Below are 16404 nucleotides of genomic sequence, written 5' to 3' on the forward strand. Positions count from 1 at the left end.
TAAAAAAGAAAAGAAAAGAAAAGAAAAACTCTGATGAGTCTGCTTTTTAAAAAACAAGAAGAAACAAATATTGGGAATGGAAAGCAATTTGGAATTACAGATACTGCAAATTTTAACATCCAAAACTTTATGCCAAAGAACTTTAAAACTTAGATGAAATCAAGATTTCTAGGGGGAAAAATGACCAGAGTTATCTGGAGTAAAACCATAAAGACCACGGACTGAGGAAGGCGGACCACAGGGACAAAGGGGGAGGAGCAGAACTGCTCGCCGCGCGCACCGGAACGTCAGGGCCGCAGAAGATGGAACAATCTTTGCGAACAGATGCAACGCTGCCATTACTACGCAAAGGTGCTTCCCTACGCGCGGGACAAACATGTCCATTCCCAGAGCTTCTCCTAGGAAAGATGGGGAGCCCTCCAGGGGACAGAGATACTGTTTGGATGCCTACCTCCCTTCCTCAGAACGCTAACACTGCTCTTCCATTGAGCCAAGCAAGCTGAAGGGAAGGTTGGACAGAGGGGCCGGCAGAGGCCCGCTGGCGCCGCCTGGCGGACAGTGCGGCACTTGGGACCTCACTGCGTAATGACGACAGCAACAATAACCGTGACAGTAATCTAAGCCAGTGTTTGAAAACATATTTACTAAACATCATTAGCTGGTCACTACATTAAGCACTCTTCCCATATGATAATCTCATTTGATCTTAATTAAATCTACGGCTCTAATTATTAATCCGTTCCAAAGACGGGAAATTTAAGGTTTGCAGAATTCCATAATCTTAAATTACATAGTCAGCAAAGGGCAGGGACCAAAACTGAATATGGTTCTGTTGGACACTAGTCTGTACTTTTTTTTTTTTTTAAAGATTGTATTTATTTATCTGACAGAGAGAGAGGGAACACAAGCAGGGGGAGTGGGAGAGGGAGAAGCAGGCTTCCCTAGGAGCAGGGAGCCTGACGCGGGGCTTGATCCCAGGATCCAGAGATCATGACCTGAGCTGAAGGCAGACGCTTAACGACTGAGCCACCCAGGCGCCCCCTAGTCTGTACTCTTAATGGAGTATCACTCAATATCTACTACTGGTCAGGTGCTTTTCCCCTCATAGTCTGGATCAGAGCGAGAATAAAGCACGAAGCTACCATCAAAGCAACACTGAATACAGAGAACACCTAAGAGTTCCTTGCTTGCCTTGGTGACAATGAGTTAGCGTAAGACTGGCAAGGTTTACTCAAGTCACCATAATACTAAGTTAAAAGCAAGAGACTTTCTTGCTTTCTCTACCTGTAAGATGGAATAGCCAGGTAATCCCAGCTAATTGCAAAAAAGTCTCTGTGAGAAACAATCTGAATAAACACATGGGTAGAAGTTCCCGGGGGACAAATCTTGGGCAAAATAAAAAGACAGAGTATTTTCAGGCAGAGCTTTAGCGCAGTGGTCTGGACTACTTCCCGACTGTGGAGTCCCGCCTCCTCTCAAAATGACCAGACCTGGTCAAGAAAATGCTGGATGGTGCCTCTTGCTGGAGAGACAGCAGGAGCTGACACACGTGCCCTGGCAGGACCCTCTGGCCTCAGACAGCCCATCATTCTCGGACTGAGGCCGTGTTGGAATGGCTTACTGAGAGACGACAGCTCCGAGACGCAGACCACTCGTCACCTGTGCTTCGAGTGAAGCCACAGGGAAGCGAGTTCAGGGCTGAGGGCTGAGGGCGCCAAGAGACTATGTGCGAATCTTAGGATCTATTTCTGATCTTCGACCCTATGCCACCTCCATCTCAATTCCACTACCAAAACTCACAAAATCCGCGGTCTGCACTCTGGCTCACCATGTGGTTGAGATAATAACCATCCTATATTTTAACAGTAGAGAATAAATGGCCAGGAAGGACAAGCTTTAAAGAAGCAAGCTGTCAAGCGGCCACAGATCAAGCAGCCTCCGAGCCAAACAAAGGAAACGAAAAATAGTGTCAAGCTCACACCGGCTGATACCGTTGAAGCAGCCTCCTGGGGTCACAAAGCACCAGCATTTAGGTCTTGCGTTCAGTGCCATTTCAATAAAACTGAGTTTAAAACTAAGCTCAAATCAGCTGGCGCGAGTCACCAGCAGAACCAAACTGCCGTGACGAGACAAAGACGACATTCATTGGCCATGTGCTTTCTCAAAAAGCATATCTAAACAGCAGGTTTCCCTGGCAATGCTGGATGCATACTTCTTTTTCAGACTGCTGTTCTTGGCTGGTTTTCTGAAAGTAAAAAGTACAAGATCTCATTATATTCCCAAGTACAAATGAATTCAGCCTTAAGAGACTTTAAACCCAGCTTTATGGGGAAAATGAGAAATTTGAAACAAAAATAGTATACCTTTGTCCAGAACGATTTAGGATAGTCTTCTTACCAGAAACTGCTCAGTATGATTACCCAGTAAAGATCCATTAACATGCAACTAGTGTTTATCCTGGCTAGCTCCGGGACATCCACACGATACTGGAGAGATGGAGGCCACAATACTAATCATAATCTCCATTCATCTTGCCTCCAGCACAGGATTATGAAAAGAAATTCACCAAAAAAAAAAAAAAAAAAAAGATTAAAAAGCAAACAAGTACAGAGATACTCCAGAACAGACAGGCAAGAGTCTGAGGGCACCAGGTCTCATGTTGCAAATGCTGCCTGAATTCACACCCCCAACAGACAAAACAAAAGCAAACACGAAGCCTCAACTCCTAAACCTGTCACTGACAGCATGAAACCCAGCCTTCGTAAGGCAGAATGACCTAAAAGCAACCTAATTCCAACCAAAACAGTTCAAAGTTCCAAATACCAAATGCCAAATAAAAGGAGGACGATTAAGTCAACAAAATAATACAATGTGAGGGACTATTATGTAATCATCAAAAGTGATAATTTTATAAAAGTTTTTTTTTAAGATTTTATTTATTTATTTATAAGGGAACACAAGCAGGGAGAGTGGGAGAGGGAGAAGCAGACTCCCCCGCGGAGCAGAGAGCCCGGTGCGGGGCTCGATCCCAGGACCCTGGGATCATGACCTGAGCCGAAGGCAGACGCTTAATGACTGAGCCACCCAGGCGCCCCTTATAAAAGTTTTTAATGATAGGAGAAAAAGCTTAAGATATGTTAAGAGAAAAAAAAATCAAGATACCATATTACACATACAGTATGTGCTCAGCTATGAAAAACAATATACAAGTATAAAAACCCGGAAGCAGCGAGGTTAAAATGTAAACTGATTCTCGCTGGGGGCTGTGGAACCACAGGAGAAATTTTCTTCCCTAAGCTTTTCTTCAATTTCTAAACTTTCTGTAATAGGCATGTATTCTTTTTACACTACGCCGGGGAAAAAAAGAGCAATGCAACATCTCAGGAGGGCAAAGCAACACTAAAACAGATGATGAAAAATAAATTTATTAAGTGCTTCCTATGGGCCTGGTACTGTCCTAAGTGCTTTGTACACATTATCTCACATGAGATTCACAACAGTCCCACAACAGAGAGAGGTGTGATTTTGTCCACTTTTGCCAGTTACAGAAATTGAGTTAGCCGGGTCACATAACAGGTGCAAAGATGGGTTATGAAGCCTGAATGATGACTCTGGTGGTTTCAACCACTATGTATACTGCCTGTCAACCACAATTGCAGAATCTGCCTCCCTGCCTGCAATCTGAACCTAAAAACAAGCATTGATGATAAAACCTTCTTTAAAAGAAATTATAATAGGGCGCCTGGGTGGCTCAGATGGTTAAGCATCTGCCTTTGGCTCAGGTCATGATCCCAGGGTCCTGGGATCGAGTCCCGCATCGGGCTCCCTGCTCAACGGGGAGCCTGCTTCTCCCTCTGCTTCTCTCTCTCTCTGTCTCTCATGAATAAATAGATGAAATCTTAAAAAAAAAAAGAAATTGTAATAATTTAGGAGAATATGACTACAAAAGAGGAATCTGCCCAGCTACTAAGATACTCAAGTAAATTTCTAAACTACTGAAAGCACCTCTAATGAAAGCTATAAAGAAAATCTATGTGATAGAGTGATCCATCACTGTAGGGGAAAATATACCAGCACAACAAATCTAACCCACAGCTAAACTCCACAGTACAAGAGAAAGCTAGGACTATCTGTCAAAGACTTCTGATACCTAGTCATCAAACTGCCAAGGAAAAAAAAGCATTTAAAAGATACAATTAGTAGGACTTGAACAAACAGGATCTGAATTTGCCCTTCCCTCCAAAAAACTCCTCAGCAACGAGGGGCATTGACCATTGGGAGGCTAGAGAATAGAAAGAAACTTATGAGAAAAATAAGCATTGTACTTGATGCCAAATGAAATAAGCTGCAATCAGCTCAGGAGGACCCCTGACTCTTTTCTCAGTCCAACACCGAAGGCCTTGTGGTTAGAAATAATCAATTTTGCTTGGCAAAAAAGCATCAAGACATAGAAGTACTCTGGATCAAATTCTGTAGATTCAGCCTATTTCAGATGCATTAAAGTGAATGCCAAAACCAATATGGTGTTCTGTTCACAGCTCCTTTCTAGAGGTTTTAACAGCAGAAAAATACTGAAACTGAGTTTTAAATGGAAAATTCCTATCTATAAAAACAGACACTTTTAGATAGAAGCCATTAAGATTTGGTAATTCCAAATTCACCATGTATATTAAAAATTGCTGGTTGTCACTGATATGAGGAATTCTTAATCTCAGGAACAAACTGAGGGTTGCTGGAGTGGTCGGGGGTGGGAGGGATGGGATGGCTGGGTGATAGACATTGGGGAGGGTATGTGCAACGGTGAGCGCTGTGAATTGTGTAAGTCTGTTGAATCACAGATCTGTACTTCTGAAACACATAACGCAACATATGTTAAGAAAAAAGAAAAAGAAGAAGATAGCAGGAGAGGAAGAATGAAGGGGAGTAAGTCAGAGGGGGAGACGAACCAGGAGACATGATGGACTCTGAAAAACAAACTGAGGTTTCTGGAGGGGAGGAGGGTGGGGGATGGGTTAGCCTGGTGATGGGTATTGAGGAGGGCACGTTCTGCGTGGAGCACTGGGTGTTATGAACAAACAATGAATCATGGAACAGTACACCAGAACAAAAACAACAACAACAACAACAAAAAAATTGCTGGTTGTTTGGAAAACTGGCTACCTGACTAGAAAAATATGAAGGTGGATTGCTACCTTACCCTTTATATCAACACAGACTGCAAACAATAAATAGGGAAAAAGAAAAAAAGTATATATTCTAAAACAAAGTAAGGGTTACCATTTTTATAATCTCGGGATGTGAGAAACTTCTAAACATGGCATTAAATTCCAGAAGCCACAAAGGAAAACCTGCTAAATCAAAATATTTTGATTAACATATATGGTATATTAACATATTTGGTATTTAAACAAATTTTAAGTATCTGAACACTTTGATACCATAAAGTTTTTAAAAACTCGGAAAATCCAGATATTTTACACGCACCGTAATGTTTATAGCCGCATTGTCAACAAGAGCCAAGTTATAGAAAGAGGCCAAGTGTCCACTGACTGATGAATGAAGAGGTGGTATGTGTATGTGTATCACACACACACACGCACGTACATGTATATACACACACATACACAATGGACTATTACTCAGCCATCAAAAACCTGAAATGTTGCCATTTGCAGCCACGTGGATGGAGCTAGACTGTACTGTGCTAAGCAAAATAAGTCAGTCAGAGAAAGACAAATACCGTATGTTTCACTCCTATGTGGGATTTAAGAAACAAAACAAATGAACATGGGGGGAGGGCAAGAGAGGCAAACCAAGAAACAGATTCTTAACTACAGAGAACAAACCGAGGGTAACTGGAGGGGAGGTGGGGGTGGGGGATGGGGGAAATAGGTGACCGGGGTTAAGGAGTGCACTTGTGATGAGCACCAGATAATGTACGGAAGTGATGAATCCCTAAATTCTAGACCTGAAACTAATATTTCACTGTATGTTAACTAACTGGAATTTAAATAAAAATTTGGAGGAAGGAAAAAAAACTGGGAAAGTATCTTTACATGTTAAAAGGCCTGTAACCTTACTTTGAAACTAATATGGAAAACAGGAATTCCATTAATAATTACATAAATAACACAAACTGGCACTTCAGACACCAAACACAACAGGGAAATCTGACAATATGTATCATAATTTCAAATTTATAAACGGTTTGGCCCAAGTATTCTGCTTGCAGGAATTAATTCTAAGGCCATGCATATCATGCAAAGGTGTTTATTAAAGCAATGTTTAATATTAAAAAGCTGGAGGCCACCTAAATGATTTGGGGATTAGTTAAATCAGAGGTCACAAAAGCAAATGTTTTCAGGGGATGGCACAGGAAATAAAAATAAGCTCAACAGGCCAGTTATGAAACAGCAAACAGGAAGTGGTATGCTCTGTGGTGAACTGGAGTGCTCCCGCCCGGCCAAACTGGCTCTCCCTTGCCCAGGCCCCCCAGCCGGCCAGGGCTAAGTGCTGCTGCCTGCGACGACTCTGAGAGCAGCCGGGGAGGCTCCCCTTCCTGGGAAGGAGGCCTGTGGCATGGGAGCAGCTCCGAGAGGTCACTGGGACACATCACTGCCCGACAGAAACCTGAGAAGGCATCTGCTCGCACACCGAGCTTTCCTCGGGGCTATGAGGCATCCAGCCTTGTCCAACAGGCCTGGGCCCAGAGTGCAGAGAAGGGAAGGGGAAGGACGGGGAAGAAAGGGGAGGGCGGGAGGGGGGGGCAGCAGTCAGGGAGGAAAGACTAGGCCTTCTGTGAGGTCTTCATTTTCTACAGGAACAAAAGTGAGAGGGGGGGAGAGGGGGCGAGCGAACACGCATAGCACGTTCCTTCTTATATAAGGTACATAAATCCCCACCTAGGGACCTCTCACCAGGAACTCAAGCACTGTTTCTGAAAACGCTCCCACAGAGTGCTGAGTTCAGAGGACCACTGTCAAACGTTCCTTCGGCAGTAAACCTCTGGGCAGCGGCTGCCTTCGTCAGCCAAGCTGGCACAGAGAAGAACCGCCACGGATCAGGTGACGGATGGCATATGGTATTTTATCACAAGATCTGGACTCAGGCCAGGAACCGGTTTAAATGAATCCTAGAACGGTTGGAGTTTATCATGACAGCCGCACTTCACAAGTGGAAAACATCCACGAGGATCTGGAATGGCACATCTCTTCAGTGTGTGAGGTGTGTGAGGTCCTTCACTTTGAGCTTGGTCCTGCCATGTCTGGGGACAAGAGCCCCGTGCGGGGTGGGTGGGGGGAAGACAGCAGATTCCTGACTTCATTTGAAACATCACTCCCTGAATATTCTTTAAACTCCAAAAGAGATATCAAATGGAGAAGAGATTAGCAGTTGCCAAGAGTTAGGAAATGTAGTGTGGACGGTGTGCATATCAAAGCCAACGGGAGTGCTCCTTGTGGTGATGGAAGGGTTCTTTATCTTGATATATTAATGTCAACATCCTGGCTGTGGTAGTGCACTATAATTTTGTAAGACTTACCAGTGCGGAAACTGGGTGAAGAGTACAAAGGACCTGTACATATTATTTCTTATAACTGTATGTGAACCTACAATTATCTCAAAATTTAAAAAGTTTAGTTTAAAAAAGGAATATAAATAAGATTTTTAAAAAGATTCATCCATGCCTGAAGGCTACAAAATCCTAGAATAGTATTTCATATTTAATAGGATTTTCCTAAATAAAGAGCAAATGGAAGGGACTGGTGGATCTGTAAAGGGGATCTGAGTTTGCCCCTCCTCCAGCAGCTGGCCACCTTCTGCTGCTTATCACGGGCAATGCAAACCAGCATTCAAACAGGAGCACCTGCTGGTGTGAGTGCCCAGGTTCGGCTCTCTGTGTCTCTCTGCCGGTCTGTCTCTCTTTTTCTCTGAGCCTCTCACTTTCTCTCTCAGACACACACACACACACTCTCGAGCTATTTTATGTTTACAGTGGCACCAACAGGATTAAAACTATTTTAAAAAAGAACATCAATGTGGGAACTTTCCAGGTCTTACAGCTTCCAGCCAGGCACAGAAGGGAAGCAATCTGATCAGAGAATACACAAAAGGTCTGTTTGAACCAGTGCGTTTGATATTTAAATCCTGCGACTAGGAAAGTCACAACAGAATTAGGCTCATCTTAGGTATGAAATAAACACTTCAAAGCAGACAACATTTAACCAGGAAGTGGGAGCCACTGCAGCGGGGCCCTCAACAAAACCATGAAGTAGGTTGGAGGCCTGGCCCCCAGCTCTCTGCTTTGGGCAGCCCACATCATTACCTTTAACTCTTCCCCTGGTGGTTCATCTCTCCCACCTAAATATTACACGTGTAAGTAAGATTTACTGAATGCCTGCTATGTGTCAGGTACTCCGCTAAGCACTTAAAAAGCATTTTCTAATTTAATCTTCTCAATAACCCTGACATAAATATGATTAGTATCTTCCTTCTAGGTTAAGAGACTTGCCTAGGGTTACATATCTCATGAACAGTGAAACCAGCACTGAATCCAGGGCTACTTGGCTCTTGGTCAGTATGTTATACTGCCTCCCATGCTCATTTTGGTCTCCATGGCATCCGAAGCACCACCCCGCATTTCAAAAGGAAAACCCCCTGCGTATGCTGAGCATCTTCTATATGCTTTACATAGGCTTTCTCTTTCAGGCTCAAATAACCCCCATGACAGGTATGCACTATCTCCATTTTAAAGATTAACACACAAAGACAGAGAGTTTGAGGGCCCTTGAAGACTTTTAATCTCACCTTTATTTAGCAGATGAAGAAACAAGAGCCCCAGAAAGATCAGGTGGCTCACTTAAGGACACAAAGCTATTTACCGTCTGACATCTGATTCCCAATGCATGGCTCCCTTTAACGACATCTAAGTTGTTGCTCTGAAAGGAACCACCATATAAATAATAAGAGTAGGACCGCCGGGCACTTTGCTAAAAGCCTTTCATGCTTTACCCAACTCTGATCTAGGGGGTTCCCAGCACTGCAGCTCCTATCGATGTTTTCTACCAACACCTTACCGAAGAAACGGCAAAACATTTAAATTGCACATCAATCTAATTTATAAGCTAATTAACAGGCTCCTATACACACAGATGAATGGCTATTGAAAAAAATATGAAAAGATTTGGAAAGCTCTTCAAATAACCCGCCATGGTTTCAAACAACGTAATCAAAGAACACACTGAGAGCACCTGCGGGCCCCGGCTAGTGCTGGGCACATCAGAGAAAGAAAATATGGAGCCTCTGAATTAGACAAACGCTCGCCACCAGTGCATATACATCACTTCTCACGTAAGCTGTGTCATGCTGAGAAAAACAACGGTCTTGTCATCAGAAAATCTGGATTTAAAAAACCTAACACCATCACTTATTGACCTAGAGTCTCTGAGCCTCACTGTCAAGTGCACGGGAATAAAATCAACTGCGTGAGGATTCTGTAAGATGCAAAGGGGGAAAATATTTACAGGGACTGACCACACCATACGCCGTGAATAACTGCTACTTCCATCATTTTCTCCTCAAGTTCTACAACCTTAAGAGAAAAAGTGTCCCTGCCAATAAAATTTGAAGTATGACAAGACAAAAGAGAAGGTATTAGTCAAAGGGCACAAAGCTTCAGGTAGGGAAGACGACTATCCTAGAGATCTGCTCACTGCGTCGTGCCTGTAGTTAACAACTCTGAACAGTACACCTAAACATTTGCCAAGAAGGTAGATCTTGTGTTTACATAAAGAGGGTGCGAGGAAGAGAAAGACAAGATGATGAGCAGCCAACAGGAAGATGACTACAAATGTTCTGTATCTACCACTAAGGTAAGAAAAGTACATTTACAGAAAAGCTAATATTGAAGAGACGACAGAGTCTGAGAGAGAAGAAAGTGGGGACTGGGTGCCCGAATGAGACCGACAGGCACACTGCGACAGAGAGAGGACTCCCAGAGAGAATATCGAATGTTTGCCAGGGCCAGCAGGACTCCTCCACAACAGACACCTGTGTTTTCATAGAGGCTGTATTTGGTCAAAGGGAAAGCGTTCTGAAAATAAGGATGCCTTTTTGGTTAGCATGACATTTCCTGAACAACAGCATAAATACTTAATAACCCATAGTTACAAAGTAAATAGTAACAGCAGAAGGTAAAAGTTACATTGTTCCAACAAGGAAAATTATTTACATAAATAATTAATGAAATGCAAAGCTTTGTCAATCTGCAGTATGTTCTGAATAAGCATGAAAAAACCCATCTGAGGGGCGTCTGGGTGGCTCAGCCGTTGATCGTCTGCCTTCGGCTCAGGTCATGATCCCAGGGTCCTGGGGTCGAGCCCCGCATCGGGCTCCCTGCTCGGCGGGAGGCCTGGGAGGCCTGGGAGCCTGCTTCTCCCTCTCCCTCTCCCCCTGCTTGTGTTCCTGCTCTCGCTGTCTCTCTCTCTGCCAAATAAATAAATAAAATCTTTAAAAAAAACCCATCCAAGTCAATTGCTCGTTGTTTTTTTTTTTTTTTTTTTTTCAGGTAAGAAAGCACCCAAGGATTAACAGAGACAGGAAGCAACCTGGGGATTTAGGTTCTCTGCCTCACTCTGGCATTAAGTAGCAAAGCTGCTTGATGTCTCTGGACTTCAGATCCTCCAACTATGAAAGGCAGAAGAAACCTCACCTTGCCCCCTTCACAGGAACACTGTTAAGCATCACCACACTAAAGAAAGTATGTATCTACCCTTAACTATATTAAATGCTATATTGACCTAATGTGATAACATCAGCAGCAGCAGCAAACATAGGTATACCACAAGTCTGGGCTTACCTACTCCCCTGGCCTTCTCCTGTGTTTGGATTATTTGTTACTGTTCAAAGATATATATATATATATTTACTAAAGTAAAATAAAAAGTGAATACTAATAAAATAAGTAATACTTAATATAATGTGAACTCGAAACAAACCTATAAACAGTCTTATAATTCTCTGCTAGAACTCTACCATAGTCCTAAAGACAAACTTGGTTCAAACGACTCCAAACTACATTTCATTTGATCCTTCTTCTAACCCCGTGGGAAAGCAGGACAGGTAGTATTATGCTTTTTACAGACCACCAATCTGAAAACTCAACAGAGGAGTGACCCATCATCCATGGTCCCCGCTGAGGCCAGGGCCATTCACCCATCTTCTGGAACGAGTGAACGTTCACTCTACTCGCTTCACACAAGGTCCAACTTTCACGACGATGAACTAGTTTTATCACGTGTGGGATGCAGCCAGCCGCCTCTTGGGACCGTGACGGAGTTCCACACACGACAAGTTGGAGGGTGGCATCTATATAGGTAGCAAGCGTGTGCTGCCACAGAAACAGTGGGAGCGGCAAGATTTGGAAGTTACCAGTGTGTTAATGATTTATGAAATGAGGGGTGGGTACAAGAAAAACTATGTGGACTAGAGATGTAAGGGAAAGCAAGCGAGCACTGGGACGCTCTAAAAACGAGACCCCTGACCACTATGGGTGATCCATTTCCAATGGGTCATAGTTAGGGCAGCCTTACATCAGTCTCTTTGGGAGCACGCTTTCTTTGGGAATGAATTTCTGGTTTTAAAATGGAAGTCAGTGTCAAATCACTGGGGAAAGGGGTTTACTGCAGTTTACCCCAAGGACAATGTTTCAGGAAAGGCAGGGAGGAGGGGAGGGAAGGAGGAGAAGTTAACATCCATCATGTGCTTTATGTCGAAGGCACTTTATATGCATTACCACATTTAATTCTCACGTACACCCAAAGTCCATCCGACAGTGCTAGCAAGACCTCCCCGTGGCAGATGGGACTGAGGCACAGAGGGGAAAAGAAACTAGCCCCAAACTATACCCAGTAAGTGCTGCCGTCAGGACTGGAACCCTAAAAGTCGACCACAGCGAGGTTAACCCTAAAAGTCAACCACAGCGAGGTTAAGTACCAGGCAACCACCTCAGCCAAAACAGCCGTCACTTAGGTACGGGGACACGTGGGCATCACAGATGTTCTTACAAATAGACCCCACTGCAACTTTGTAAGACCTTCTAAACAAATGTGAATCATAACATTTTCTTGTCTAAAAACCTGGCTGTACAGAATGACCAAAACACCCAATGGGCTGAGTCTTTCTCAGTAGCAGGTCAGTGAGTGACCACCGGCCGTTCCTCCTGTCTGAATCCTCTTCTCCGTAATTCTTTTTCCCTACGCTGTCACCTCAAAATCTCAGGCACAAGGAGTCGACTGCCAACAGTAAGATGAAGAAAGGAAAAGAGACATGCCTTCCATTCAGAGTCACTGCTCCTGGGAGGAAACATGTCATCAAAGACAAAAGATGCCAGATTCGGTTGTGTTTCATTTGAGTAGTGGAGCATCAGCATTTTTAAGTAAACGTGCTCATGTCAGGAGAGGGAATGATACAAGGAATATATCTCAGGTAACGAGAAAATTCCACATCATGTTTTTTCCTCTAAAGGCATGAGGCTACATGAGCAAATACTACTTTCAGAATTCTAAAAGAGATCCTTTCTTCAGATGGGGGTGAGAAAACTGGCACACATTGCCTTGCCTTCTCAGCACTGCATGCCCCAGGAACATAGATTACTAAAGCGTCAAGAGTCCATGTGAGAACAAAATGGGAGATGAAGCTGAGAAGGAAGACTGGAAAAGTATCTCTGAAGCTCAAAGGAAGAAGAGCGAACAAAGATACCTCTAGGTGAATTAGATCACAATTCAAAGTCATGGCTGTGGAGTCAGCAAAAAGAAAAATAATTTACATTTACCTCAGCTGAAAACTTCAAGCTCTTGCTTTCTAGACTAATAACTAATTTACATTAAACATTTTTTTTAGTCTTTGGAACCTTCTGATGAATAAATAATACTAAACTTTTTCCTTTTCTTTTCTGACTTCAAATTTTTAGCAAAATTAAAGGAACTAAACCAAACCAAACCTGGCTTTGGTTGTAATGAGATTAATACTTAAGAAATTTCAGGTTCTGATTACAGCAATTAGGAAATCCAGTCCTCCAGGAACCTCTTCACTTGTTAATACCAACTCAGGAACATTCTGATACCTCTGGCATCGAACAGTGTTTGCTGGGAGACTGATTACTCACCTTCCGTTATATACGCGTTATGGCTACATTAGGGTCTAATTAGTTTCTATAAACAGCACCAGACTGTGGCAGAGAGATACCTCTGAAAAAATCTACTTGTTACTAGTAAAACAGAAAGCAAAACACAACATTAACTACAAAAGAAGAAAAGAAAAAAGCTATAAACGCTTGAAGTATGTAACTTGCTTCTCAAAATTGAAAGGCGAAAGCAAGAGCCTTACAAAAGTGACAATTAGAGAAAGCTTAATTCTCTGTTTACGAATAGGGTTATGAAGTGATCAACTTTAAAATCACTGCAAACAACTTAAATGTCTATCAACAGAGGACTGGCTGAATAAACTATGGTTCACCTGCACAAGAGAATATAAGCATCCGAAAAAAAGGAATGAGGACTGTCTCTCTACAATGCTATGGAGTAATTTCTAGGTCATATAGTTAATTGAAAACAGGAGGATGAAAGTGTGTCAACTGCTTATCTAAGAACGGGGTACAAATATACACGTATTTGTAAATATATATAATCAAAATTTAACAACAAAAAAGGGAGGAAACAGTAGAGGGTTTGGGAATAGAAGGTAAGTCAAAGTAACTCTGTTTTGTAGATTTACCTTTGGAACTGAATAGTTTATATAATCATAAACTGAAGTAATAAAAAGCAATATCTAAAGATAGAAAACAGGGCGCCTGGGGGGCTCAGTTGGTTGGGCGACTGCCTTCGGCTCAGGTCATGATCCAGGGGTCCCTGAATCGAGTCCCACATCAGGCTCCCTGCTCGGCAGAGAGTCTGCTTCTCCCTCTGACATTCCCCCCTCTCATGTGCTCTCGCTCTCTCATTCTCTCTGTCTCAAATCAATAAAAAAAAAATCTTAAAAAAAAAAGATAGAAAACAAAACAACAAATCTATCTGCATATTGTGTCTGTGGCATAACAACATAGAAATCATTGCAAGTGACTTTAACATAGAGTGATTTTGACTGCATCTCAGCTGGGATATGGCCTAAGGACAAAGAGAACTGCAATACAAATAAATATTAAATTGTTTTCAGTAATTATTGTTGGTGGAAGTGTTGGTATTGTGATTCTGAGAATGGCCTGTGTATTATGGGACATAAAGCAGATGAACAGTTACATTGTTGCTGGGAAGTGAGACACTGAGCATGAGAGAATGAGTTAGAGATGTAGGATCAGTGTGGTTGTAAGTACAAGCCCTGTGATACTGAACCTGTACTAGAAATAGCATAAGACTCACAAGTTTGTCATAAACATAGTTTCTGGTTTTATCCACTGAAAAGGCCTAGGAAAGAAATGACCTAACTGCAATGAGCACACCTTGTACCCAGACTGTGATCTCTAAATACCATTTCCCACTAAAAGGAAGCAGAAAGTTCCCTCAAAAAATGGTTGTTTCCAAGAACTAAAAAAAGGAAAGTAGAATGGTGGTTGCTAGGGGCTGTGGGGGGAGGGAAAAGGAAAGATGTTGGTCAAAGGGTACAAACTTCCAAGAATAAGATGAGTAAGTTCTGGTGATCTAATGTACGGCATGGTGACTATAATTAACAGCACTGTTATCACATACTGAAAGCTGTTAAGGGAAGAGATCTTAAAACTTTCAACACACACACACACACACACACAGGTAATTATGTGTGGGGAATAAAAGTATGAACTAACCTGATTGTGGCAATCATTTCATAATATATACATGTATCAAATCATCACGCTGTACGCCTTCAACTTACATATGTTCTCTGCTAATAATATCTCAATAAAGCATTAAAAATGTGGCTATTTCCATGTCTGGAGCAGGAAATGTACAACATGAGCCTGGGACATCTTGTCAGACTAGAAAGAAAGGAAGCCATGAGAGAAACTACTGGGGAGTATATTACATCGCTAAACCAGATTTTTTTTTAAAAAAAGAACTAACTACTGGGATCACATCAAGATGGAAGAATTTGAACATAAAAAAATAATAACTTCAAGGACTGAAACACACCAAATATTTAAAATCCATATCGTTATTTTTCCTATATAAATTATAGCTGAGATTACATAATTAATAAAGCACTTCACTGCAGAAATATTTCAGTTGGTAAATGGCAAAGGAATGATCAAATGTCACTACTTTGCAACCCTGGATGAAATCATGCATCCAGGCAATGGCCTCAGTGGCTCATACAAGAGAAGAAGAGAGACGAGCATATACCCAGGTATTCTGAACCTCCTGATGGAAGTACACGTCCCATCCATTAACTATCCTTGCTGAAAGGAACGGATTTTAGTCTGAGCAAGCTTCTAGATCAGCAGTTCTCCAAGAGTAGCCTGCAGACCCCTGGGAAACTCCGCACACCCTCTTAAAGAACCTGTGAGATCCAACTATTTTCATACTAATATCGAGACATTATTTGCCTTTTCTACTCTGTTGGCATTTGCCCTGACGGTACGGTACAAAAGCAGCGGTGAGGGAAACCACCAGCCACTCTGTATGAAAGAAGCAGCTCCAAGCAGCAACTAGCAGCTATTACATTTCAGGACCACAGGCTCCAGGTAAAAAACCAACAAGCAGCCAACCAACCAAAAAACAATTCCCTGAAGAATGTCCTTGATGAAGTAGGAAAAAGTTTTAATTTTATTTAAGTTCAACCTTGAGTATATGTCTTTTTAATATTAACTGTGATGAAATGGGAAGTTTGCACACTGTGCACTGAAATAAGACAGTCGTCTTGAAGCAAAGTACTTGTGCAAATAAGCGATGATCTAAACCAGCTAGTTTTATCGTGGAGCACCATCTTTACTTGAAAGAATGACAAATTGGTTCTTCGGATTTGGGCACTTGGAAGCCATTTTCTCAAAAATGAGCAAAGAGAGGCTTGTCACTTCAGGGAAAACAACAGAGAGTGGTTGTTGCCAATGATAAAATTCAAACTTAGACATTAGGTTCCATCCTGCCAATGGAGGCTGGGAAATTTAAGGATGTGCACTAATCTTTTAAAACTCATTTCAAAACAAATGGACAATAAATTCAAAGACAAAATGTTTGGGGAGCCTTTTGTTTCTATAAAATGGCAGATAAAGTTTGAAGTTCCCAGAACACATCAAGATGCATTAATTTAAACATGAGTAAATAAAGCGTCTCTGCCACCATATCAATCATGGTTTTAAATTACAAATTAAGTAGTAATTCCCTTCCACCAAATGTCTAATTTCTGACGTGTGTAACCAAAAGCAAAAAGTGCAACTTC

General features: G+C 42.2%; 2 protein-coding genes across 4 annotated transcripts in view; one reads left to right on the plus strand and one right to left on the minus strand.

Moving 5' to 3' along the window:
- The window catches only part of LOC112827069 (antileukoproteinase-like), a 381146-nt gene that overhangs the window by 120748 nt on the left and 243994 nt on the right, over positions 1 to 16404 (plus strand). The gene's annotated exons all lie outside the window — the stretch shown is intronic.
- Positions 1 to 16404, minus strand: part of STK4 (serine/threonine kinase 4) — a 92402-nt gene that overhangs the window by 16865 nt on the left and 59133 nt on the right. Inside the window, exon 11 of one of the 3 annotated variants that reach the window (XM_025875572.2) lies at positions 1857 to 2245. The exons of 1 other annotated variant lie outside the window; for it this stretch is intronic. In XM_025875572.2, coding sequence (XP_025731357.1) covers positions 2162 to 2245 — 84 coding nt within the window. In that variant the 3' untranslated portion in view covers positions 1857 to 2161. Of the gene's footprint in view, positions 1 to 1856; positions 2246 to 2363; positions 2536 to 16404 lie in introns of those variants that run through there. One more of the 3 variants, XM_025875571.2, reaches the window with a different exon arrangement.

Source organism: Callorhinus ursinus, unplaced genomic scaffold (genome assembly GCF_003265705.2).
Source record: "Callorhinus ursinus isolate GAN/ISIS: 27379988/994484 unplaced genomic scaffold, GSC_fseal_2.0 scaffold38, whole genome shotgun sequence".
In the NCBI taxonomy this organism is placed as follows: Eukaryota; Metazoa; Chordata; class Mammalia; order Carnivora; family Otariidae; genus Callorhinus; species Callorhinus ursinus.